The sequence below is a fragment of the Ranitomeya variabilis genome, chromosome 2 (genome assembly GCF_051348905.1).
Source record: "Ranitomeya variabilis isolate aRanVar5 chromosome 2, aRanVar5.hap1, whole genome shotgun sequence".
In the NCBI taxonomy this organism is placed as follows: domain Eukaryota; kingdom Metazoa; phylum Chordata; class Amphibia; order Anura; family Dendrobatidae; genus Ranitomeya; species Ranitomeya variabilis.
The window spans coordinates 1,061,924,512-1,061,951,164 of record NC_135233.1 but is presented as its reverse complement, the minus strand read 5'-3'; the positions used below and the strand labels follow the sequence as shown (position 1 = coordinate 1,061,951,164).

At 39.5% G+C, this 26,653-nt stretch overlaps 1 protein-coding gene across 3 annotated transcripts in view; it reads right to left on the bottom strand.

Annotated features, from left to right (window-relative positions):
- Positions 1-26,653, bottom strand: part of KLHL29 (kelch like family member 29) — an 878,960-nt gene that overhangs the window by 189,005 nt on the left and 663,302 nt on the right. For all 3 annotated transcript variants that reach the window (XM_077291500.1, XM_077291501.1, XM_077291502.1), the window contains one exon: positions 19,690-19,828. In XM_077291500.1, coding sequence (XP_077147615.1) covers positions 19,690-19,828 — 139 coding nt within the window. The remainder of the gene's footprint in view (positions 1-19,689; positions 19,829-26,653) is intronic.

The window sequence follows — 26,653 nt, the reverse complement described above, 5'->3', positions numbered from 1 at the left end:
GCATTCTCATGCATAAGAGGATGCATACGTAAGGAGTATGAGGAGACGTTAATGAAAATGGGAAACAATGTTAGGGAAACAATACATTTTAATGAGATCATTAATTACTGAGTGTGAGAAAGGCTCTAAAAATTGCTCAAGTGGAGCAGATTGTTGATGTATTCGAATATGCATTCGGAAGGAGGAATTCAAGAGATACCATTTTACTTGTCCTTTTACAGTTGTTTTTCAAAAATCACTTGACATTTAGAGTTGCATCTCCGCGAGGCATTCTCCGTGTCGGCAGCGGAAAATTATACTAGTTAATTTAACCTTTTTGATTTCAATGAATAGTAAAGAAGCAAACAATTATCAGTAAATATAGGCTCTCAAGTTTATAAAATTCTGTTCTGCCATTTCTTAGCTAAAGGGCTCACGTGTATACTCGGATTACAAATCTGTGTTATATAGTGCGGTATAATCTTACCGCCGGATGGTAACTGTTTACTTGCCTGCTTGGCAAAGAGTGGAGTATCAGCAGGCCACTGTGGGCTAGGAAAGCAAAAATTAACTTTGCCGACTGCCACTCTGATCTATAATGAGGAATGGTGGAAATAGAAATATGTGATATAAGCAGGGCTGTGGAGTTGGAGTCATGGAAATTGAGGAGTCAGAGTCGGAGGTTTGGCTTGCCGACTTCATATCCCTGGCAGGGCTGTGGAGTCGGAGTCATGGAGTCGGAGCCCATTTTGGTGGAGTAGGAGTCGGTGTCATGGAAATTGAGGAGTCAGAGTCGGAGGTTTGGCTTGCCGACTCCATATCCCTGGCAGGGCTGTGGAGTGGTAGTCGTGTAGTTGGAGCCCATTTTGGTGGAGTCGGTGTCATGGAAATTGAGGAGTCAGAGTCGGAGTTGGAGGTTTGGCTTGCCGACTCCATATCCCTGGCAGGGCTGTGGAGTCGGAGTCATGGAGCCGGAGCCCATTTTGGTGGAGTAGGAGTCAGTGTCATGGAAATTGAGGAGTCGGGAGTTGGAGGTTTGGCTTGCCGACTCCATATCCCTGGCAGGGCTGTGGAGTCGGAGTCATGAAGCCGGAGCCCATTTTGGTGGAGTAGGAGTCAGTGTCATGGAAATTGAGGAGTCGGGAGTTGGAGGTTTGGCTTGCCGACTCCATATCCCTGGCAGGGCTGTGGAGTCGGAGTCATGGAGTCGGAGCCCATTTTGGTGGAGTCGGAGTCTGTGTCATGGAAATTGAGGCGTCGGAGTCGGAGGTTTGGCTTGCCGACTCCACAGCCCTGGCAGAGCTGTGGAGTCGTAGTCGTGTAGTTGGAGCCCATTTTGGTGGAGTCGGTGTCATGGAAATTGAGGAGTCAGAGTCAGAGCTGGAGGTTTGGCTTTCTGACTCCATATCCCGGGCAGGGCTGTGGAGTCGGAGCCCATTTTGGTGGAGTTGGAGTCGGAGTCATGGAAATTGAGGAGTCGGAGTCGGAGGTTTGGCTTACCGCCTCCACAGCCCTGGTTTAAGTTGGCGCCATATGGCGGCATACAGGGAGCATATAGGCTCCGTAATAAAGAAGTATAGGACATTGTGTGCACGTGAAAGGCTGTGTGCGTAGGCCATAACTAAGTGAATAAGGGAGGCTGTTTCCTCTCCGTAAGTTGACTTTGCAAAAAAATAGCTATTTTTGCCAACTCCTGAAAGAATAATTCTGCCTGGTAATCCATTAAAGTGGCACTCACATCTCCAAGATCCTATCCTAATATGTAGTAGGTGTAATAATAATAATTCTAGTAAATACCTCCAATTAGAAATATAGTATAGTTCTTCTGATTCGCTACCCAATGTGCAGGGCATTACAGTATCTTAGATATCCATGGTTACGACCACTCATGAAGTGGCAGTTAGTTATTTATTAGCAGTTGTAACCATGGATACCTAAACAGCAGCAATGCCCTGCACATAGGTTAAGTGACATAGTGAATCAGAGGAACTATACTACATTTCTAACTTAAGGTATTTGCTAATATTATCACATCTACTATATATTGGGATAGGATCCTGAAGATGGGAATACTTCTTTGATACTTCTCACAGCTACCAATATAATGTGCATAGCCAAGGATGTTAGTGGACCACATACTGGGCGCCAACTAATCAAACTGCCCTGGATTTTGGTGAGTTTTTTTGACGGTGCAGAATTTCTGCACCCATTAAATAAAATAAGTTCATTGCATTTTTTCCAAAATATGCAGCGCGAAAAAAAAATCACCAAAAACTCTTAGAGGGAACTTAGCTTTAGGGTATGTTCACACTGCATTTTTTTTCTGCCCTTTAAAAAAAAAATCTGTTTTTCGAGCAGAAGACAATGCAGGAATCGCCCCTTTTCTCTGTCATTTTCTTCTCCGAAAGTGTTTTTTGTTAGACCTAGTTTTATCGCTTCTTAAGTGTTTTTTATTTCTGGCATTTTTTTTAAGACAACATTTTATTGTGCATTTTTTTTTCCAGACGTTTTGAACTCCAACACTAAAAGAAAACCTGCCTGGGTGCCTTCTGAGCGTCTTTTTAGCCATCCCATTGACTTGTAATGTAAGTATTGAGCGCTAGAAAAATGGACAAAACGCTTGACCTTTTTAAAAGTCTGAGTACGCTGGTGTCTCTGTCTCCGCCGTCGCACGTATTGGACGTCTGACTGCTGGGGGAGATCAGATCCTGTGTGGACCCATGATGTGAAGACAGCACATCGGAGAGAGAAAGAAGGGAATATGGACTGTCATCCTCTGTGCTGGATTGTTGGACTTTTATTCTGTAACTGAACTGTATTCGTGTTCTGGAATATTTAATCCTTTGTGTGATGGATCGTATATATGGACCTTTCGTGTTTTGCCTAAATAAAGGTCTTGGAATTGTTCACTATTTTCTTGCTCTGTTGATTGTATGATACCGGAGAAGGAACCCGTGACAGGTGCCAAACATTTAGTTCAAGAAGGGGTGGTCCTAGTAGTGGACAACTCCTTTAATAATGTGATATTATATGTTTTCAGTCCATATATAGATTAAAAAAAACTTTTGTGACCAAATACATTAAATAAAATGACTTCCGAGACCGCGAGTGCCGACACAGCAAGGAAGGTGAGTATACATTTTCTTCTTTTATCTGGGCTGAATATTTAGCTCAAGAAGGGGTTGTCCTAAAAGTGGAACAGCTAATAATTAGGGATGAGCTGGCCCTTGAAAGTTCGTTTTTTTGGTACTAGACCCGAACTTTAGTCTACAGTTCGGTTGGGTAGTAGAACTGTTCCTGAACTTGAACTAGAACCCTATTAAAAACAACGAGAACCCAAACTTTGGGTCTGGCTAAGAAAAAAATCTCTCTTTCTCATTTGCGCCGGAACTCCGAACATTACAACGGACGACCGTGAGAAGTCTTTGTTCGGCGTTTAACACCGGACACTATCTGTCCGGTATGAATCCCAAACTTTTAAGTTTGGGTTCGCTCATCTCTACTAATAATCAAAATAAAAAAAATAAAAATAATATAAATAATAATTTATTCCAATCTTTTCCTATGTTGAATTTTAGAGTTAAGTTATATGATCGGTGTATATTAAATTCTTCAATTCCCTTTTTCACGCTCTTGATGTTGCCTTAGCTTGAGGTGTGTGGATTTTTACTAGCCTAAAGTTTGACCAAGCAAGAGTTGAAAGAAGTAGAAAAAAAAAGTATATATAAAAGAAGCCTGTGCCGCTGTGGGAAATATAAAGATAGCATAAAAGATAGCGAATCAATCAAACTAACAGCAAAGCATTACGAGGGGACACATTCTAGGCCCCGGCTGGCGCATGGAGGTGCTTTAGCAGCTCTGGGCTGTATGATAGGAAGAGAAAGTGATAGACTTTTAGCTTTTCTTTTCCAATTCGACTCGCTTTGACCTGTGATCTTTAAGCAGGCTTTGATATAGCGTAAAGATATATAAAATAAAACGCCACCTTTCATCAGACTTTTTGATCTTTTTTTTTTTTTCCCCCAAGGTTATATGTTAAAAAAAAGGCGTTTTTTTTGTTCTAAAAATATATTGTTCCCTTTAGGCACTAAAAGAAAAGACCTCAGTGACACAGCTTTGAAAACGGAATACGAGACAAGATAGACAGACAAATGGTTAGAGAGCAAAGGAGAAGGGAGAGGGAAGGAGGGAGGGAGTCAGCCACATCTCCCGCACGAAGCCAGAAGCCATCCTTAAGGAGTTTTCAAGTCTGTTTTCCTGCATAAACGCTAAATCATTTGAAATAAAAAATATTGCCTGCATTTGGAAGTGTGAATTAGTTCATTGGGAGCTAATGTGACTGTCACGACCCCATAGGCCTGAAAGAGTAAACAAATTGTAAGAGAGTTTGGTAACGAAGAGAAAAAAAAAAAAGAAGGGGGGAAGAAGCAAGATGTTATTCGGAAAAAAATATGGATATTAACAAAGCACACGGCTGACCATAGAGAAGGCTTTCCTGAACATCCTAGAAGAACTGACGTTAGCATTCTGGATTTCTAGCTGGCTACATTTTCACAAGATGAAATGGAAAGAGCACCACTTTGGCCTTCGTCCTTCTACGCCAAGCATCTTTTTTTTTTTTTTGCATCCTAAATGATTCATCTAGTGAAAGCTTTAACAGTTTACTGCATCACGGTTCAAAATTAGAAATGAAAAATTAGACGTTGGGCGCACTCATTCAGTCGGCACAGAAAGCACACACACATCGGATATAACAATATAAGACATTCAGCAGAACATGCGATGAGGGGCAGAAGAGAAGTGGGGTCCCATATGGAAAAAAAAATGGGGTTCCTATTTAGCACTGGAACACGTCACCATTCACTACCGGTTTGAATCGGGAGCATACAGTATTTTGTGAACTCACCCATTGTAGGACAGATGGGCATTAAGCAACTACCCAAGGAAAATTGGGGCTATATGGCTTTATTGAAATGAGGGAAAGAGTAATAATGGAATAATACTGCTCCAAAATGCCTTAAAGGTGTTGTCCTGAACTTTAATATTCATGGCCTAGCCGTAGGATAGGTCAACAATATCAGATCGGTGGTGGGCTATAGTAAGGTACTATGGATCCACCACTATTCATTAGAGTAGGGGCAGATGTGCAGTACCCGGCCACGGTCACTACGCAGTTGGTGGCGTTCTACATTGGATGAGAGATGGTGAGTTCTCCTTCAAGGGAAGTCTTCAAGCAGAGGTTGGACAGACATCTGTCTGAGATGGTTTAGTGAATCCTGCATTGAGCAGGGGGTTGAACTCGATGACCATGGAGGTCCCTTCCAAGTCTAAAATTCTATGATTCCTACTGGGTCAATCGGATTCACTGCAACCCTATGAAATGGTAGCCAATGACTTGGAAAATGTGACATAGGAGATGTTAGTAGACAATCTGGGCTGGATTCACAGTAAAATTCCCTGGTTGCTATCACAATTTACTGGACTTATCAGTCCACTTTGAAACTTCTAGTAGAAACATTTTCAATCATTATAAGGTTTTCATCTTTATGTTTTCCAGTACTATAAAAAATATAGGATCTGGGTCCTCCAAGCCAGCTATGGGGGTCTGCTCAGGTCAGGACCCAGATCCTATCAACTCAGATATCACCTGAAATATTATATTTTACCCTAAACCGACTAATCAGGTCAATGTCCCTCCAGATGACATTGTTGGCAGCCAACACTTGATTATAACAGATGGAACTTGCGTAACGAGTTCAGATCTGTCACTTCTAATGGAAACCCTTGTGCTGATGGACCACAAAAAGACATCGATATGTTTCTCCTTTTTTTTCAGAATATTTGCTAAATGAGGGTTGTTGACCAAACATGTGACCTGAGTTATTTGTGGCTTTTCCAGAATTGCACAGCCAACTTGCCAAATCATCAAACCTAAAAACCACAGGGGACACTGCACTACGGTATGTGTGCCAACAAAATGCAACATAGGATCATTTTACCCAAAGGTGATGGCACAGAGAGCGAAAAAAGTGACTACCGCTTAACAAAATGGTGCTCAGAACAGATGTTCAGAGGCTGGTCGGACTAATGACTCTATCAGCACCTTCATGTTTTCTGACCTTGGCTTTGATGGTCTCTTCAGTGTCTTCATACTTGTGGTCAGTGTCCAGGTCAAAGGACATTAACCCTTGAAATAAAAAATCCCCCGTAAATGAAGAAATAAGGTCCCCAAGTTGGAGGAATTTAGAGGACGAGAGACTTCATCTGATTGGTTTCAGGTACTTGTCATAGGTCCTCCCTTCCTGTTTCATTGAAATGATGAGTTACCAACCTAAATTTCACACCACTCTCACATCAGTTAGAATCTGTTAGAAGAATCCCCCAGTTATTTCTATGTGGATGTAGCGCTTTCAAAGACAAGTCCAGCAATACTTTTACATGGCCGGTCCGTGCCACCATTACTGAGAAATCAGTGTTTGAATTGATATGCAAATGAGAGTGTAGATCTGAAGCCTCTGTCACTCCAGCTCTATTCCCTATCTAGTGACAGCTCCTCCTGCTTTACTGATGACTCCTTTGCTTGAAGTCACACATGGAGATTGTCAGTCAAGCAGGCCATGTTGGTGCTAGGAAGGGAGTAGACCTGGAGAGACAGAGGCTTCAGATCTACCACAGCTCTTTGGCCTCCTTCGCTTATCAATTCAAGTGCTGATTTCTCAGTAACGGAGGAACGGACCGGCCATGTAACCGTATTGTGGAATTGTCTTTGAAAGAATATTAATTTGGAGGGTGACAGATTCCCTTTAAAAAAAATTAAGACCCCAGTAATTAGTGTACTGACCGATTTCTTTCCAGGCCCCTGCCACTCCAGCTCCTTGACACTATGCTTGGATAGCAATGCTGAATACAAAGCGCTCTCATCTCTTCAGATAACTTTCCGACCACTCAATATTATTTATTTTTTTAAGCACTTCATCCAGGAAGCGACATAATCTCCTTCACGTATTTGATTTTGTTGTAACCCGAAACGTCTCCCTGCTTTATACAGTCAGGGATAAATGCATTACTCTGCCTTTGTGATACGCATCAAGCTTTTAAGGGGGCAGAGTTCGTACGAAATCCTGTAAAGTAAGCACGCAACTACGGGAAAAGAACATTTCAGGGAAAAGAAGGCCCCATGAGAAGGGAACACTGTAGAATTAAAAGGGTTACAGACAATTAGCGCATCTAATTGTGAGTCTTTCAGAACTTTTTTCTGTAAGTGTAATCAAGTCAATTACTACTTTCTTGTAATAGCATCGTGAACGGGGGAATGACTTCTCTCCTGGCTAATATACAGATATGTTTACATGTAGGTTTGTTTAGAAAATTACATTAATGTAGAGTATGGAAATCTAGCCTTAGAGAGGTAATTCAGCAATAGGCCTCTATGCTTGCTCAGCGCTTTAAAACCCATAGACATTAAAGGGGTTAACTCTGTGTGATTGCAGACTTGTGAATCCTCACATTGTAATTTGTGAGAATTCTTCAATGTCACCAGCGAGAAGCCATATGCATACTTCCAGCCACATTCCAACTAGACGTGATGCTGCACATGTCTAGTCGGAATGTGGCTGGAAGCATGCATATGACATACTCGTGTTCACATGACTGACCACTCTCGCCACCAGGCACCGGAGAATCCTGACAGCAAGCGCAGTGCGCAATGTGAGGATTCATAAGTCTACAGTCACACAGAGTGGATAGCCCCTTGAAAGGAAATCTGTCAGCAGACTTTTTCCAGGTATTCCAAGACCAGGCTCATATAGGGGTTTAGATCCTGATTCCAGCGCTGTGCCATTTGCTGGTCTGCATCCTGATACAATCACAGTTTTATCTGCTGCAGATCTAGCAGAGCTCAGGATGCTGAGCTTTGTATAACCCCGCCCACACCACTGATTGGCAGTTTTGGGTGTACATTGTATATTGACAGCAGCCAATCAGTGATGTGGGCGTGGCTGGACCAGGAGGCACACGACCCCTAGTCCTGTAGAGATAATCTACAGCTGATAAAACACTGATTTAATTGAAATAACAACACAGTCTAGTAAATGAGACATCACTGTAATCAGAGTGTCTCCCAACATCATGCTCCTTCAGATTACTTCACAAACTCTGCTGATAGATTCTCTATAACTTCGCAGTTCTTTAGAACATGATGATGTTTTTCTTGGATCCTGTACCTCTGAGGTATGGCCCTGTGATCTCTATATTTAACCCTTTACCAACCTCCGCCGTACTATTACTGTGGAGGTCGGATCCCCTGCCTTGATGTGGCTCAAAGCCGGGACATGTCAGCTGTTTTGTACATGTGCCTGCAATAGTGGTGGGTGAAATCGCGATCCACCCGCCGCTATTAACTAGTTAAATGCCGCTGTCAAACGCTGACAGCGGCATTTAACCGGCGCTTCCGGCCGCGCGGCTGGAAATGAGCGCATCGCCGACCCCCGTCACATGATCGGGGGTCAGCGATGAGTCGGAGTAGTAACCAGTTGTCTCCTTGAGACCTCTATGGTTACTGATGCCGGCTTGCTGTGAGCGCCACCCTGTGGTCGGCGCTCATAGCAAGCCTGGAATTCAGCTACATAGCAGCGATCTGATGATCGCTCCCATTTAGCTGAGCCGATCGAGTTGTGCCAGCTTCTAGCCTCCCATGGAGGCTATTGAAGCATGGCAAAAGTAAAAAAAAAAGTTTAAAAAAATGTGAAAAAATAAAAAAAATATAAAAGTTTAAATCACCCCCCTTTCGTCCCCATTCAAAATAAAACAATAAAAAAAAATCAAACCTACACATATTTGGTATCGCCGAGTTCAGAATCACCCGCTCTATCAATAAAAAAAAAGGATTAACATGATCGCTAAACAGCCTAGTGAGAAAAAAAATTGAAACGCCAGAATTAAGTTTTTTTGGTTACTGCGACATTGCATTAAAATGTAATAACGGGCGATCAAAAGAAGGTAACTGCACTAAAATGGTGTCAAAATGGTGTCATTAAAAATGCCAGCTCGGCACGCAAAAAATAAGCCCTCACCCAACCCTAGATCACGAAAAATGGAGATGCTACGGGTATTGGAAAATTGCGCAATTTTTTATTTTTTTTACAAAGTTTGGAATTTTTTTTTTACCACTTAGATAAAACGTAACCTAGACATGTTTGGTGTCTATGAACTTGTAATGACCTGGAGAATCATAATGGCAGCTCAGTTTTAGCATTTATTGAACCTAGCAAAAAAAAAAAAAGCCAATCAAAAAACAAGTGTGGGATTGCACTTTTTTTGCAATTTCACCGCACTTGGAATTTTTCTTCCCGTTTTCTAGTACACGACATGCTAAAACCAATGATGTCGTTGAAAAGTGCAACTTGTTCCACAAAAAACAAGCCCTCACATGGCCATATTGAGGGAAAAATAAAAAAGTTATGGCTCTGGGAAGGAGGGGAGCGAAAAACGAGAACACAAAAATAGAAAAGGGCAAGGTCGTGAAGGGTCTAGTTTTGAGGATTTTGGGTCTTCACATGAGCCAAAGTCTCTGCACCCCTTATGGTTTGGGTCCCATCACGCAACTTCTTCTTCTGCACCCCCTATAGCTATGGCAGAACGTAAAAGTAAAGGTGTTTTGGTCAAAGCACGGCCTAAATAAGTGCTGCCTAAAAAAAATTCCCTTAGTCAGTGGGTTACAATACTGGATCTATATGTTTCTGCTTGTACCCAGTACTGGAGAGAATATTGGGTGAATTACTTTTTATTTAACATTTAATTTTAGTACAGTATGTTCATTTTGCTTACGGTAATTTTTTTTTTGCTCTTGGCTCACCATTTTATTAATTGTTAAACTGTGGTTTCTAGAAAAACTATTCAAAACTAATTTAAATGAGTCAAGCTCCTCATGGGCGGTCATTATGCAAATTATTTAAATATCATCACAATGCTACTAATCTGATGTACAAAAAAAAAGTTTGATATAAAATATATCCTTTCTACCAATATGGCAGTCATGAAATTCAATTCTATACTTTTTCTCATACATTTATCAATTCCTGCGGCCTTTTTTATGCTCTGTTCCGTATAGATATTTTAAATTACTTTTTTTAAAATAAAAAAAAATAAAAAATTTAAGAATAAAGCAAAGTTAGATTTACTCCCAAATCCCTCATTCTACGCTCAGAGCAATATGTGCCGAGTGCACACGGGAAGAAATTTCATAATGGAAAAAAAGGCCACGGGAGGCCACCGTCTACATTCCAGTTACTATTTGTCTTTGTGTAAAATAAATATATTGCGGCCAGTCGGGGGCTCGGACCTTAATAAATGCCTGCGGACCTCTCCCCTTCTTTTCTTGTCATGCAAATTTAGCATTAAAAGAACAATCTGTTGTAGTTTTGCTACTGGCTGTTCTGCCCTTTTGTCGGCCTGTATGTTTTACTGCATTTTTAAGTATTTCACAGTGACCTAGTGTATAATTTTCTTAGAATTTTGGATTATGCAGTTCCTCTGTTATTCTTCCTGGAAATATGTGATAACTAGGAGGTAGCTATATACAGCATCCATATCGGTCATACTATTTAGAGACACACCCTATTGCCAGGTATATGGTTACGCCCAGTTGGCAACTAATCATCGATTTCCAGGAAGAATAAATGATGACAGAATGCTAAGAAAATGTGTTTCAGAGTTGTTAAAATACTAACCATGACAATATGGGACACAAGAAATGTGTGGGAACAAGTATAGACCTTAATTTAATGGCTGCTATATTGGTAGACATTATATATTGCATTCAAACCTTTTTTTTGTATATCAGATTGGCAGGATTGTGATAATATTTTACTAATTTGCATAAAGACTGCCCATGAGGAGCTTGACCCATTTATAATCATGCAAAAACGTTTTAAATAAATTTTCTAGAAATCCTAGTAGGAAAATTAATAACATTTAAAGCAAATAGCCAAAAAAATAAGCAAAAAGAACACACAGTAGTAACATGAAGTGCACAGCCCTCTAAAAAAAATAAATAAAAGGTAAGAAGTTCTTACAAAAGAAGCCTAGTAACTTATATTGTGGCTATATCGGTAAGCAAGGGGCCAACCGGGGCCCCAATCACCCACAATCATACTTGATTATGAATCGTCATAATAGCTGGACACTGAAAAGTGTAGTTCTAAGGCCGGTTTCACACGTCAGTGGCTCCGGTACGTGAGGTGACAGTTTCCTCACGTACCGGAGACACTGACACACGTAGACCCATTAAAATCAATGCATCTGTGCAGATGTCATTGATTTTTTGCGGACCGTGTCTCCGTGTGCCAAACACGGAGACAAGTCAGTGTTCGTGGGAGCGCACGTATTACACGGACCCATTAAAGTCAATGGGTCCGTGTAAAACACGGACCACACACGGGCCTTCTCCGTGTGCAGTCCCTGTGCCGTGCAGGAGACAGCGCTACAGTAAGCGCTGTCCCCCCACATGGTGCTGAAGCCGCCATTCATATCTTCCCTGCAGCAGCGTTTGCTGCATAGATGATATGAATAATAGTGTTTAAAAGAAAGATCTATCTGTCCCCCGCCCTCCCACCCCCTGTGCGCCCCCCCGCTGTTCGGACAATACTCACCCGCCTCCCTCGCATTGTCCTGTCCTGGCCGCACCTTCTACTGTATGCGGTCACGTGGGGCCGCCGATTAGAGTCATGAATATGTGGCTCCACCTCCCATAGGGGTGGAGCCGCCTATTCATGACTGTAAATGAGCGGCCCCACGTGACCGCATACAGTAGAAGGTGCGGCCAGGACAGGAAGCAGCGACAGCCAACGAGGGAGGCGGGTGAGTATTTTCAGACCAGCGGGGGGGCGCACAGGGGGTGGGAGGGCGGCAGACAGATGGATCTTTCTTTTAAACACTATTATTCATATCTTCTATGCAGCAAACTCTGCTGCAGAGAAGATATGAATCGCGGATTCAGCACCAGATGCTGGTACGTGTGGTACCCAGCACGGTGCGTGTGGTACCCAGTGGGCACACGGGCGGCACACGTGTGCCGCAAGTGTGCCACACTGATGTACACCAGAAACGTAGGGGCACACGGACACGGATAATTCCGGTACCGATTGTTTCCGGTACCGGAATTATCTGGACGTGTGAGACTGCCCTAAGTGTGAGGACTGAATTAGGCTTTTGTATGGCTTGTGAAACTTTTTTTCAGGAAAAAAAATGGTTCAAAATTTTAAAAAAATTGCTGTTTTTCTCCACAAACAGCGCCACCCTTGTGTACAGGTCATGTGCGGTACTGTAGCTCGACCTCATTCCCTTCAATGGAGCTGAGCTGCAATAACAGAAACAAGGATCAGGTGTGACCCCGTTTCAAAATGAAAGTTTCATAATCCTGAACAATCCCTTCAAACATTTTCACAAAGCCCCAAAAGTACGGAGTTACTTTAAAACTTTTTCTGCCTTTTTTACTTTCTTCAAGGAACTTTCCTTTTATCAAGAAAGGATAAATCTTGAAAGTACTGTAGGAACGGCAAGACAGAGAATTATAAAAAAAAAAAAAACAAGACAAAAAAAAATTGATTTATTTGGAGACAGAAGATGCAAAAAAAAAAAAAAATAAATAAAATAATGGCACGTTAAAATAAATAAATAATAATAAAACAACTAGTCTGTTTCCTTCCCAGCATCATCTATCAAATATTTCATTATAAATCAAAAGACGCCTTTCTCTCTCTCCCCTTCTTTGAGTTATTCAATAGAAATAATAAAACACAAATTCAAGATTTCATCCATTTTTTTTTCCTTTTAGGAGAGAAGTTATGAAGCAGACAGATGTGGCAGCTTACCGAATATGCTAAAATTTACCTTCACAAATGCTTTAAACATATTTTCCATCGCAGCTTACCACATCGCTCAAAATTATTTTTTTTTCCTAATACTTTTTGATGCAGAAACAAAGAGGTAAAATATAATTTTACACATAAAATATCAACTGTATTCAAATATTTAAATAATCTTGCAAATAAGGGTCCGAATTTTTATTTCATAATCAACGGAGGTTTCTTAGATAAGATAGTTTTTATTTATCTTTCAAATAAACTTATAAAAAATCTTTTAAAAATTAGAAAATAAAATTATTATTTCTTTTTCTTTTGTTTTTTTCATTATTTTATTATGGTATCTAATGTCATCATATTAGCTATTCTCATTAAGAATCTAAAATAGTCATATTGTACTAATGCTAATTTATTAAACTGTTCTTTATACATTAAGGAATTCATAAAAACATCTAAAAGATTGTTCTACCAGGTAATGATGGTCATGATAGCATTTTAGGAAACATCGGCTGAAATTAATACGTTACTACAATGTATTTCCCAATATATATATACCATACATATATATATATATATATATATATATATATATATATATATATATATATATATATATATATATATATATATATATATATATATATACACACACACATACAGTGGGGGAAATAAGTATTTGATCCCTTGATGATATTGGAAGTTTGCCCACTGACAAAGACATGAACATTCTATAATTTTAAGGGAAGGTTAATTTTAACATTAAGAGACAAAATATCAAAAATGAAATCCAGAAAATCACATTGTAGAAATTACATAAATATATTTGCATTTTGCAGTGAGAAATAAGTATTTGATCCCTCACCAACCAGTAAGAGTCCTGTCTCCTACAGACCAGTTAGACGCTTCTAATCAACTCGTTACCTGCATTAAAGACAGCTGTCTTACATAGTCACCTTTATAAAAGACTCCTGTCCACAGACTCCATTAGTCAGTCAGACTCTAACCTCTACAACATGGGCAAGACCAAAGAGCCTTATATGGATGTCAGGGACAAGATCATAGACCTGCACAAAGCTGGAATGGGCTACAAAACCATAAATAAGACGCTGGGTGAGAAGGAGACAACTGTTGGTGCAATAGTAAGAAAATGGAAGAAATACAAAATGACTGTCAATCGACATCAATCTGGGGCACCATGCAAAATCTCACATCGTGAGGTATCCTTGATCATTAGGAAGGTGAGAGATCAGCCCAAAACTACACTGGGGGAACTTGTTAATGATCTCAAGGCAGCTGGGACCACAGTCACCAAGAAAACCATTGGTTAAACATTACTCCATAAAGGTTTAAAATCCTGCAGTGCCCGCAAGGTCCCCCTACTCAAGAAGGCACATGCGCAGGCCCATCTGAAGTTTGCCAATGAACCCCTGAATGATTCTGCGAGTGATTGGGAGAAGGTGCTGTGGTCAGATGAGACTAAAATTGAGGTCTTTGGCATTAACTCAACTCGCTGTGGTTGGAGGAAGAGAAATGCTGCCTATGATTCAAATAACACCATGCCCATTGTCAAGCATGGAGGTGGAAACATTATGTTTTGGAGGGTGTTTCTTGTTAAGGGCACAGGACTACTTCACCGCATCAATGGGAGAATGGATGGAGCCATGTACTATAAAATCCTGAGTGACAACCTCATTCCCTCCGCCAGGACATAAAAAATGCGTCGTGGCTGGGTCTTCCAGCAAGACAGTGACCCAAAACATACAGCTAAGGCAACAAAGGAGTGGCTCAAAAAGAAGCAGATTAAGGTCATGGAGTGGCCTAGCCAGTCTCCAGACCTTAATCCCATAGAAAACTATGGACAAGGACCCAAAACATACAGCCAAGGCAACAAAGGAGTGGATCAAAAAGAAGCACATTAAGGTCATGGAGTGGCCTAGCCAGTCTCCAGATCTTAATCCCATAGAAAACTTATGGAGGGAGATGAAGCTTCCAAGTTGCCAAGCGACAAAATCTTAATGATTTAGAGATGATCTGCAAAGAGGAGTGGACCAAAATTCTTCCTGACATGTGCGCAAAGCTCATCCTCACCTACATAAAAATTCTGACTGCTGTGCTTGCCAACAAGGGTTTTGCCACCAAGTACTAAGTCTTGTTCACCAGAGGGATCAAATACTTATTTCTCACTGCAAAATGCTAATAAATTTATATAATCTATACAATGGGATTTTCTGGATTTTATTTTTGATATTTTATCTCTCAATGTTAAAATTACCTTCCCTTCAAACTATAGATTGTTTATGTCTTTATCAGTGGGCAAACTTACAAAATCAACAAGGGATCAAATACTTATTTCCCTCACTGTATATATATATATATATATATATATATATATACATTTTTCACCCTTTTTTCATTGTAGTCATTTGGTTAATTCAAAAAAAGTTCATTTTTTTCTCATTAATGTACACTCTGCACCCCATCTTGACTAAAAAAATGTAGGAATTTTTGCATATTTATTAAAAATAGAAAAACTGAAATATCACATGGTTATAAGCATTCAGACCCTTTACTTAGACACTCAAATTTAAGCCACATGCTGTCCATTTCCTTGTGATCCTCCTTGAGACGGTTCTACTCCATCATTGGAGTCCAGCTGTGTGTAATTAAACTGATAGGACTTGATTTGGAAAGGTGCACACCTGTCTATATAAGACCTCACAGCTCACAGTGCATGTCAGACCAAATGAGAATCATGAGGTCAAAGGAACTGGCCAAGGAGCTCAGAGACAGAATTGTGGCAAGGCACAGATCTGGCCAAGGTTAACAGAATTTCTGCAATATTTAAGGTTACTAAAAGCACAGTGGCCTCCATAATACTAAAAATGGAAGAAGTTTGGGACCACCAGAAGTCTGCCTTAACCTGGCCATCCAGCTAAACTGAGCAAACGTGGGAGAAGAGCCTTGGTAAGAGAGGTAAAGAAGAACCCCAAGATCACTGTGGCTGAGCTCAGAGATGCAGTAGGGAGATGGGAGAAAGTTCCACAAAGTCAACTATCACGACAGCCCTCCACCAGTCGGGCCTTTATGGCAGAGTGGCCCGACAGAAGCCCCTCCTCAGTGAGAGACATATGAAAGTCCGCATAAAGCTTGCTAAAAACACATGAAGGGACTCCCAGAATATGAGAAATAAGATTCTCTGGTCTGATGAGATGAAGATAGACCTTTTTGGTGATAATTCTAAGCGGTATATGTGTGGAGAAAACCAGGCACTGCTCATCACGTGCCCAATACAATCACAACAGTGAAATGAGGTGGCAGCATCATGCTATAGGGGTGTTTTACAGCTGCAGGGACAGGATGACTGGTTGCCATGGAAGGAAACATGAATGCTGCCAAGTACAGAGATATCCTGGATGAAAATCTCTTCCAGAGTGCTCTGGACCTCAGACTTGGCCGAAGGTTCACCTTCCAACAAGACAATGACCCTAAGCACACAGCTAAAGTAACAAAGGAGTGGCTTCAGAACAACTCTGTGACCATTCCTGACTGACCCAGACTGAGCCCTGACCTAAACCCAATTGAGCATCTCTGGAGAGACCTGAAAATGGCTGTCCACCAATGTTCACCATCCAACCTGATGGAACTGGAGAGGATCTGCAAGGAAGAATGGCAGAGGATCCTCAAATCCAGTGGTGAAAACTTGTTACATCACTCGCACAAGAAGACTCATGGCTGTACTAGCTCAAAAGGTGCTTCTACTCAATACTGAGCAAAGGGGCTGAAGACTTATGACCATGTGATATTTCAGTCTTTGTTTTTTAATAAGTTTGCAAAAATTTCTACATTTCTGTTTTTTTTTCAGTCAAGATGGGGTGCAGTCTACATTAATGTGAGAAAAATTAACTTTTTTGAATTTACCAAATGGCTGCAATGAAACAAAGAATGAAAAATTTAAAGGGGTCTGAATACTTTCCATATCCACTATATATATATATATATATATATATATATCTCATTAAACTCTAAAATCTAAAATTTTAAAGTAAGATATGGGCAGGAAGCATCTTTTTATGAATGCGGTATTAATTTGAGTCTCATGTTCTTTTTAAATGGCGTGTATAAAAGGAAAAAGTAAACAAAAATGAGAGAGAGAAAAAAATTAAGTAAGGCCCACGCTCATAAAATTTCCAACTATGCAGACTGGCTAGATAAAGGCGGCAATATATATATTTTTTCAACCCTTCACCACTGGGAAGAGGAAAATAACTGATGAATTTCCTCCACTAAGTGATAAAATAAATTGAATTTCAAAAGTATAAACACAGAGGAGCGGGAAGATTTTTTATATATATTTTTTTTTTTTTTACAGAAAAAGGCTAGAGGGCTCCATCCATTATCTACGGAATAAGTAGCCTCCGTACTTTTAAGTGATAACGGCCATCAGACGCTGCTGTGAATATTAAGCTGCGAAAAAGGGTGAAAGCTACGGGGAGAAGCATCCAAACACATAAAAACAAAAAATACACAGACACACAAAAAACACTACACAAGGATCACACACCCCATCCGAGGCCTACCGGGAGTACTGGCAACACAGAGATAAAATAATAGTCAGCGGAATCAAGATTTATACACACATCTCTCTAGATCAGTCATCAGATAAAAAAATAAACAAAAAACAAAATAGTGAACAGATGCATCAATCTCCTGAAAGGAAAACGTCACTTCTACAGTGTTAGTTTATAGAAATGCAGTATTTCTCATAGCAAGCAATGGGAACATGAAGTCTTCGCGGCACACGGCTATCACCCTCCTGCTCTGCCACTCAGCTCAGGGCCATGCTGCAAAGCAAAGAATGCACCAGGATTAATTGGTCAATGTTTGAGAAAAGTAGGGGTTAACTCTATTATAACTATTTATTATTATTATTATTTATAGGACATTTTTCGATTCTATTCTGCTCCTCTAGCCTACATTATAAAAGTTGGAATTTTTTTATTTAACAAGTTAAAAAATAATATAAAATGAAAAAACAAACATATATCTAGATCGATTTTTCTAACTTAGTTAACATAATAAATAAAAAAATCCATCTAGATATTAGTTTTTTATGTCATATTATTTAATTTATTTTAATATATATATATATATATATATATATATATATATATATATATATATATATACGGTAAATACATATAAAATAATACAAAATAATATAATAATATAAAAAAAATAGTAATAAAAAATAATAAAATAATATTTTAAATCTTAAATTAAAATAATATAATAAGAATATTTAAAATAATAATAATATAAAATAATAATAGTAAATATATTGATAATGAGAAAAATAAGAGAATTTGCTGTTTAATAATAATAATAATAATAATAATAATAATAAATATCTTGGTAATGAGTTACAAAAGAGAATTTGTTGTTTAAATATATAATAATAATAATAATAATAATAATAATAATAAAATATTATGTTAATGAGAATTTTTTTTTTTATAATATAAAATAAAAACAATAAAAATAATAATAATAAATTGGTAATGAGAAAAAAAATAATTTATTTAAAATAATAATAATAATAATAATAATAATAATAATAATAATAATAATAATAATAAATATCTTGGTAATGAGAAAAAAGAGTTTGTTGTTTAAAATAATAATATAAAATACTAACAATAATAATAATAAAAATGATTATTATATCGTTAATGAGAAAAAGAGATTTTTTTTTAAATAATATATAATAAAAAAATAAAAATAATAATAATAAATTGGAAATGAGAAAAAAAAAATATTATTTAAAATAATAATAATAATAATAATAATAATAATAATAAATATCTTGGTAATGAGAAAAAAGAGTTTGTTGTTTAAAATAATAATATAAAATACTAACAATAATAATAATAAAAATTATTATTATATTGTTAATGAGAAAAAAGAGATTTTTTAAAAATAATATATAATAAAAAAATAAAAATAATAATAATAAATTGGAAATGAGAAAAAAAAATTATTATTTAAAATAATAATAACAATAATAAATATTTGGTAAGGAGAAAAAAAGGCAATTTGTTTGTATTGTGTCACAGAGGAATAAAAAAAAAAGATTGCAGATGACAGAAGTTGTCTCCATGATCTGACCTAACTGACAGTCATAGCTTTGCTTAGATGAATATATTTAATTAAGGGAACATGCAATTGATTTTTTACGTGATCTGTATTTTTTTTCCTTTCTAAAGACAATTAATTTGATGTGTGGCGGTTGCACAAAGCTCAGCATTAGAGTAATGACAGTGGAATTATTCTATAAATTGGCTGCAGTGGAAATTATCTGGGGACCTACGAAACACTGCTGAAGCCATCAATTAATATGGACTTTAATGCCATTTATTCTGTGATTTTTTTAAATCCCTTTTTGTTTATTTTTTTCTTGCTTACTTATATCGGAATGATACTAATAAAGTCAGATCTTTCTAATTATGGTAATACCGGGGCCATGTGTTTAACCTCTAAAGAGTCAGGCGAGGAAACAAAAAAAAGCCTTTGGATCGGGTGGTAGATGCTAAAGTTGGGCGCCACAAATAATTACTCTGCAGGAGTCTGAGGCAAAAGTATTCAATGGCTTCAATTTGTTAAGTACATTCAAGAAAACTGGAAAGAATGGCTACTGGCTCTGTGACAAGGAGATTCATTCTTCACAGACCTGCAAGAAAGGGGAAGGAAAAAAAAAAAGAAAAAAATATAGATATAAAAAATAAATAAATAAAGCCACACATATGCGCCCTACAAAAGAACAGACCAGATCACAGCTGGAAGGGAGGCAAACCTTTTAATCAGGTCCTTGAAATACAAGCTGCAGGAAGATAGAATATTTTGATGGACTTCAAACTCTTTTCCTTCAACAATAATTTTCAGGTCTGTAAACTCTTTCGATATGCGCTGCTGGTTCAGTTCCTTCAACATTTCTGCAGAACAGAGAAGACAGACATTGCCAGGGTTCCAATTAAGAATGAGCTTTTAGTTTCTTTATTTTTTTTTCTCTTTCATAACGTAGAAAAGTCAAAATTAAACAATTGACGGAAATTGGGACAACCTGTGCATGCCATAGTAACCAATCAGATGTTTTCTTATTTTCTAATTTGCTCTAGATAGAAGGTAGACCGAGACTGGTCAGGGAGCAGCACTGATCTAAGACTGTTGACATCACTGCACCTAGTCTGATGATATCACTGCACCTAGTCTGATGACATCACTGCACCTAGTCTGATGACACTGTACACCAAGTCTGAAGACATCACTGCACCTAGTCTGATGATATCACTGCACCTAGTCTGATGTCACTGTACACCAAGTCTGAAGACATCACTGCACCTAGTCTGATGATATCACTGCACCTAGTCTGATGTCACTGTATACCAAGTCTGAAGACATCACTGCACCTAGTCTGATGACATCGCACACCTAGTTTGGAGACATCACTGCACCTAGTCTGGTGACCTCGTACACCTAGTCTGGTGACATCTTACACCTTGTCTGGAGACATCACTGCACCTAGTCTGAGGACATCGCACACCTAGTCTAGTGACTTCACTGCACCTAGTCTGGTGACCTCGTACACCTAGTCTGGTGACATCTTACACCTTGTCTGGAGACATCACTGCACCTAGTCTGATGACATCGCACACCTAGTCTGGAGACATCACTGCACCTAGTCTGGTGACCTCGTACACCTAGTCTGGTGACATCTTACACTTTGTCTGGAGACATCACTGCACCTAGTCTGAGGACATCGCACACCTAGTCTGGGGACATCACTGCACCTAGACTGGTGACTTCAATGCACCTAGTCTGGTGACATCGTACACCTAGTCTGGTGACAACACTGCACCTAGTCTGGTGACATCACTGCACCTAGTCTGGTGACATCGTACACCTAGTCTGGTGAACTTGCACACCTAGTCTGGTGACATCACTGCACCTAGTCTGGGGACATTGCACACCTAGTCTGGTGACATCACTGCACCTAGTCTGGTGACATTAACTACACCTACTCTGGGGACATCGCAAACCTAGTCTGGTGACAACACTGCACATAGTCTGGTGACATCACTGCACCTAGTCTGGTGACATCGTACACCTAGTCTGGTGACCTTGCACACCTAGTCTGGTGACAACACTGCACCTAGTCTGGGGACATCACTGCACCTAGTCTGGGGACATCGCACACCTAGTCTGATTACATCACTGCACCTAGTCTGGGGACATCGCACACCTAGTCTGGTGACAACACTGCACCTAGTCTGGTGACAACACTGCACCTAGTCTGGTGACCTTGCACACATAGTCTGGTGACAACATAGCACCTACTCTGGGGACATCACTGCACCTAGTCTGGGGACATCACACACCTAGTCTGGTGACATCACTGCACCTAGTCTGCTAACATCTTACACCTAGTCTTGTGACAACACTGCACCTAGTCTGGGGACATCGCAAACCTAGTCTAGTGACAACACTGCACCTAGTCTGGGGACATCACTGCACCTAGTCTGGGGACATCGTACACTTAGTCTGGTGACATCACTGCGCCTAGTCTGGGGACATCACACACCTTGTCTGGTGACATCATTGCACCTAGACTGGTCACATCGTACACCTAGTCTAGTGACAACACTGCACCTAGTCTGGTGACATCACTGCACGTAGTCTGGTGACATCATTAAACCTAAACTGGTGACATCACCGCATCTAGTCTGGTGACATCACTGCACCTAGTCTGGTGACATCATTAAACCTAAACTGGTGACATCACCGCATCTAGTCTGGTGACATCATTAAACCTAAACTGGTGACATCACCGCATCTAGTCTGGTGACATCACTGCACCTAGTCTGGTGACATCGCCCCTAGTCTGTTGACATCATTACACCTTGTCTGGTGACATCTTACACCTTGTCTGGTGACATCACTGCACCTAGTCTGGTGACACTGTACACCTAGTCTGATGACACAGCACACCTAGTCTGGTGACATCGTACAAACTAGTCTGACATCACCGTACACCTAGTCTGATGACACCGTACACCTAGTCTCGTGACATCGTACACCTAGTCTCATGACGGCTTACACCTAGCCTGATGACACCACTGCACCTAGTCTGATGACATCATACACCTAGTCTGGTTTTCTACTTTAGATGAGGGTGCACCACCTAACTGGTACAAGCTACATCACGCAACATGGTGTTGTGACTTCACTTAATTCAGCTCACTTTTTTCTGATCTGTCTATTGATCTTTTGTGTAGTGGAAACTTACTAACATTAGCCCAAGTGTGGAAAGAGCTGAGATTAGTGACATCACAACCTGGTGGGGTGACGTCACATAATGTAGGACACTTGTTTTCTGCAGTAGATGAGGTTGTGCCACTAAGCTGGGTCAAGTGACGTCACTGAATCTAGTATGATGACATCATGAATTTAGAATATTTGTTTCCTGCTTTAGATGAGGTTGTGCCACTGTGCTGGGCCTAGTGACCTCACTGGACTGGGCTGACATCACTCAATTGACCTTTTGTGTAGTAGAAGGCTACTGAGTACAAGGTTACTGAGTGGAAGGGACCACTAGGTCTACTCAAAAGTGCAGCACAAAAAATGATAATTTGATTTGGTTTCCGCAGGATAGCATCTACATGTACCATACATGTGCAATGGTCGTCGTTGATTCTGGTTTTATAGACACATACATTATGTCACGTCTCTCGTATAGAAGACTGGACGGTAAAAGAGGCCACAGACACCATGTGCAAAATAAAGTAAATCCACAAGGAAATAAAGCAAATATGGGCAGTAAAACACAAAGCATAAGACATTTCAAATACGCAATATACATACCAGCGGGAATAAAATACATTGTCATTATATTGCTATTGTTAATACATGTAGGAAAGAGAAATAAAGCATAAAGAAATGTGGCAAGAAATACTTGTCCATTTGCAAATGCTATTCAATGCTTTTGGGTCTTACCAGGTAAACATTACATTATGAGGCACAGTATGAGAGGGTTGTGTTTCAAAAGGATTAAAGACCTGTGGGAACAATAGATCTTGGCTCGCGAGTATTTGCAGAAAAGTTAATATTCAGCGTACATCAATGGAAGGCAATTATATTTAATGGAAACAATTATTTATAAACAAATCAATTACCGTTTGTGTAATTAATTTCTTGGAACAAACAATCCACCTCAACCAAATCAGATAAACAAGAGATAGAAGCATGGCAAAGCAGAAGGCTCTTTCCTTTACATCATTAGAGGACACAACCCTCAAGAGAAGGGAAGGGTTGAGCAGAAAGAAAGAAAGGTGATGGAAGCAGAAAGATGACCTTGTTATCTCTAGTAACGATTGAGGTCAAAACATGGTGTCCAGAAGAAGACCTACCTTGGTATTGCATCCTTCTGTCAAAGGCTTTGCGGAAAGACGATGGTACCTGAGCAAAAATGTTACCGCGACTTTCGACGTACAAAAGTTTGATCCAACAGTTGATTCATTAAGAAAGTTGCAGGAATATACTAACTCTTCATTTATAGTTACTGTTTGTTTTGGCCAAATTTTCAGAGCTCAATGGTCTCCATAGTCCAGATCTCTTTGCATCTTGTCTACAGGCTGTGTCAAAATCTATAAACTTATATAATTATTCAAAAATCTGAATTAAATCTCTCTTTGAAACCTCAAAACAATACTCTGGTTGACTTTCCTTAGAAGTAACTAAAACCGTGAAGACCACAGTTTCGGGAACATACTGAGAATACGAGTTTCTATGTTTAGATGTTCTTGAAGTTCAATATTTTACAAACTATCTGTTCTCCTTCAGAAAATTGTTACTCTAAGCTTTTTTAACAGGGAATTTCAGGCAAGAGTCAGGAATTAGCCTTGATAGAGCAAAAGCCACAGCAAATTGTGAAAATTTGGGAAAATGATATGTAATATGATGCGCCATGAGACTAGTAAACATAATTTTTGAAATGTTGGCCTACAACCCCGATTGAACTTCAGATGATCCATCAATGTGGATATCTATTGTGGTCCTGAATCAAAACCCTGAAGCAACTGTAGCACCCAATGCTCAAAATGAGTTTTTCCAATTCCATATCAAGATTTGCCTATTTTTTTTTAAAGAAATCAGGCGACACACCATAAAGATTGGCTTCAGATCTATGGAGTAGTTCTGGGAACATATGATTATTGTTCAATAGAAGTTTATGATGCCAGTTTGGAGAAAGAGCTCATATCGTATAGATTGTCCAGCAAGGATGACATACATTAAGTGTCACATTAGTCTTAAATATTAACAGATATATATTTTTCAAAAAGGTCAATGTCTTTTCAAAGGGTGACGTCATTCTTAAGGTAGTCAAACACAAAGTAACAGACCCCAAAATCTCTCATCTGAGCCCAGTGTCAGACTGGGGTGGCAAGCAGTGCTATGGAGTCAGAGTCTATTTTGGCGGAGTCAGTTTCATGGAAATTGAGGAGTCGGGAGTTGGCGGTTTGGCTTACCGACTCCATAGCCCTGGTGGCAAGGGTCCACCAGTAACTGACTCTGGGGGCCAACTGTTCAGTTACATTCAAATATTACATTACCCTCTTTCACAAAATTACTTGTGCTTCTGTATAATAATAAACTGCGATAGGAAATTTATTGAATGAAAGACAAGATGCTGCTTTTATCTGTATATAGTGAATCAGGTGTATACTGTTCACATCGAGGGGTAAGTGGCTACCCCATGCAAAGGGGCCCACTGGGGAATTTACCTGTTCTCCCGAGGGCCAGTCCGGGCCTACCCAATCCATAATAAGGACAGACCGTTACCTAGACCCTTTAAATAAATACGGCAACCACAACCTGTAATTACAGACACAACAAACCACAGACCGGGCACTCAAAACTAATTCTTTTCACTCCCAAGTGCTACCGCAGAAAATGTCATGAATCATGATGATGGGCCAGGTGTCGGACCATGACCACGAACAAAGAGGACAGCATACGCTGGTGATTCACCCAACTACCTGCAAGGTCTCCTATTTCCCAGGAGTTTAGCAAGTAAGTCATGGAAGTACTCAAGATATGGCTTTTCAGCCATAGTAATGATTCACTTTTATTACATTATCCCCTACAGACAAGGATATTGCATAGATTCATTTACGGATGGCCCTGATGGTATGGCTATCACCACACAGTACACGGGGTTAATTAAAGGACTGCAAATTTCATTGTAGGTTTAGCTGAGCTTTAAAAAAAGGAAAGAAAGTAATGCAAAAAAAAATCTTTCAGTGTATTATTACAAAGCCTAGGTAAGTAAATGTCAGCCCGAGAGCTTATATATATTTAATGGAAACATGGCAGTGCCTGAAAGGCTAATTATTCTATTGTGAAATGGGTCAGTGTCCTCTGGAGAGTGAGAAGATGATGAGAACACTTGTGAAATAACAGCGGCTTTTGTCATGCTCAGAATGGAGCCAGAGGACTATTTCATCCTATGGGCTCCGTGCGTTTTCATATTCTATAATCTTTTATATTTGTGCTGAACGTAAATCAACTTGAATCTTGGTGTGAAATCGGAGGCTGCTTTGGTTTAACAAAGGCAATAATTCAGGGTTTTTTATTAACGTGCTGGAGAAGATACGTCAATGTCTGAGCTCAATAAACAATACATGGGATTGTATGTACAAACGGTCTGTTTCCAATGAGCAGCCGGAATGAGAGGTCCTCAAAAACAAAGAGGAAAAATAGACTATTCATTAATATTGCTATTAAAGAGTTCTGCACCAGATCCATCAATATCTAGATCTAGATCTCAGGAACTTTAAGGAGAAAAATGAAGAAGATGTGTGGAGGCAGCAGTACCGGAAGGCTCTCGCATATCCTTAGAATGAGAAGTCAAGTTTTGACCCAACGCCAGACACCTTGCCGATGGGTTGAATAAAGTAGCTGTAGTATGATGCCCCCATCATTGTTTAGCCAGGTATAGTACTCTCGTATGTATGTTTGTGTCTAGGACGGAAGTTCACAGCAGCTTAGTCCCAGTTAGAAGCCATGCCCCTTCACTAAACTGATCAGCGGAGTTGGACCTCCACTAGTCAACTAATAGGGTTGTCTCATTCACCAAAACGATTTTCAAATACCCTATTAATAAATAGGCCACATTTATCACTTATCCTGTGGATAGTTATCACGTCTGGGGTTCCAGCTCTTGGAACCCCCAAAATCACTAGAACAGGGACCCTGTGTCCCCTTTATGAATGGAGCAATAGTGTGCATGAATGTCGACTGCTGTATCGGTCATCCAGAAAACATCTCACATACTGAAGACCCCACCATGTTTTCCAAGAGAATTGAACATTTCATGCAAAATTTTCCCCAGTGATCAATAGTAATCACTGGAACCCCAGCTGCATTTAATATAGGACATACTTTTTTAAGAAAAATAAATTGCACAATACTGTCCGAAATGGAGCACAATTGTCTAAACCAACCAAGAATTGGTGCCTGGATACATAAAATTTCAGTACATATTAACTCATTTTCTAAGAATACTTTTTCTTTGCTGCCCTTTCCAGAAAAATTCAACCATGTCCCCAAATGGAAAATAACAGCAAACAGAAAAATGGAGGACAGATATTTTACAAAGAAGGCACACACCTTTCTCGTCTTTACTCCATGTCCCTTCCAGTATGAATAGCCTGATGGGCATGTAAAACCTTTCCATAAAGATCTTATTAATCTACAATAGG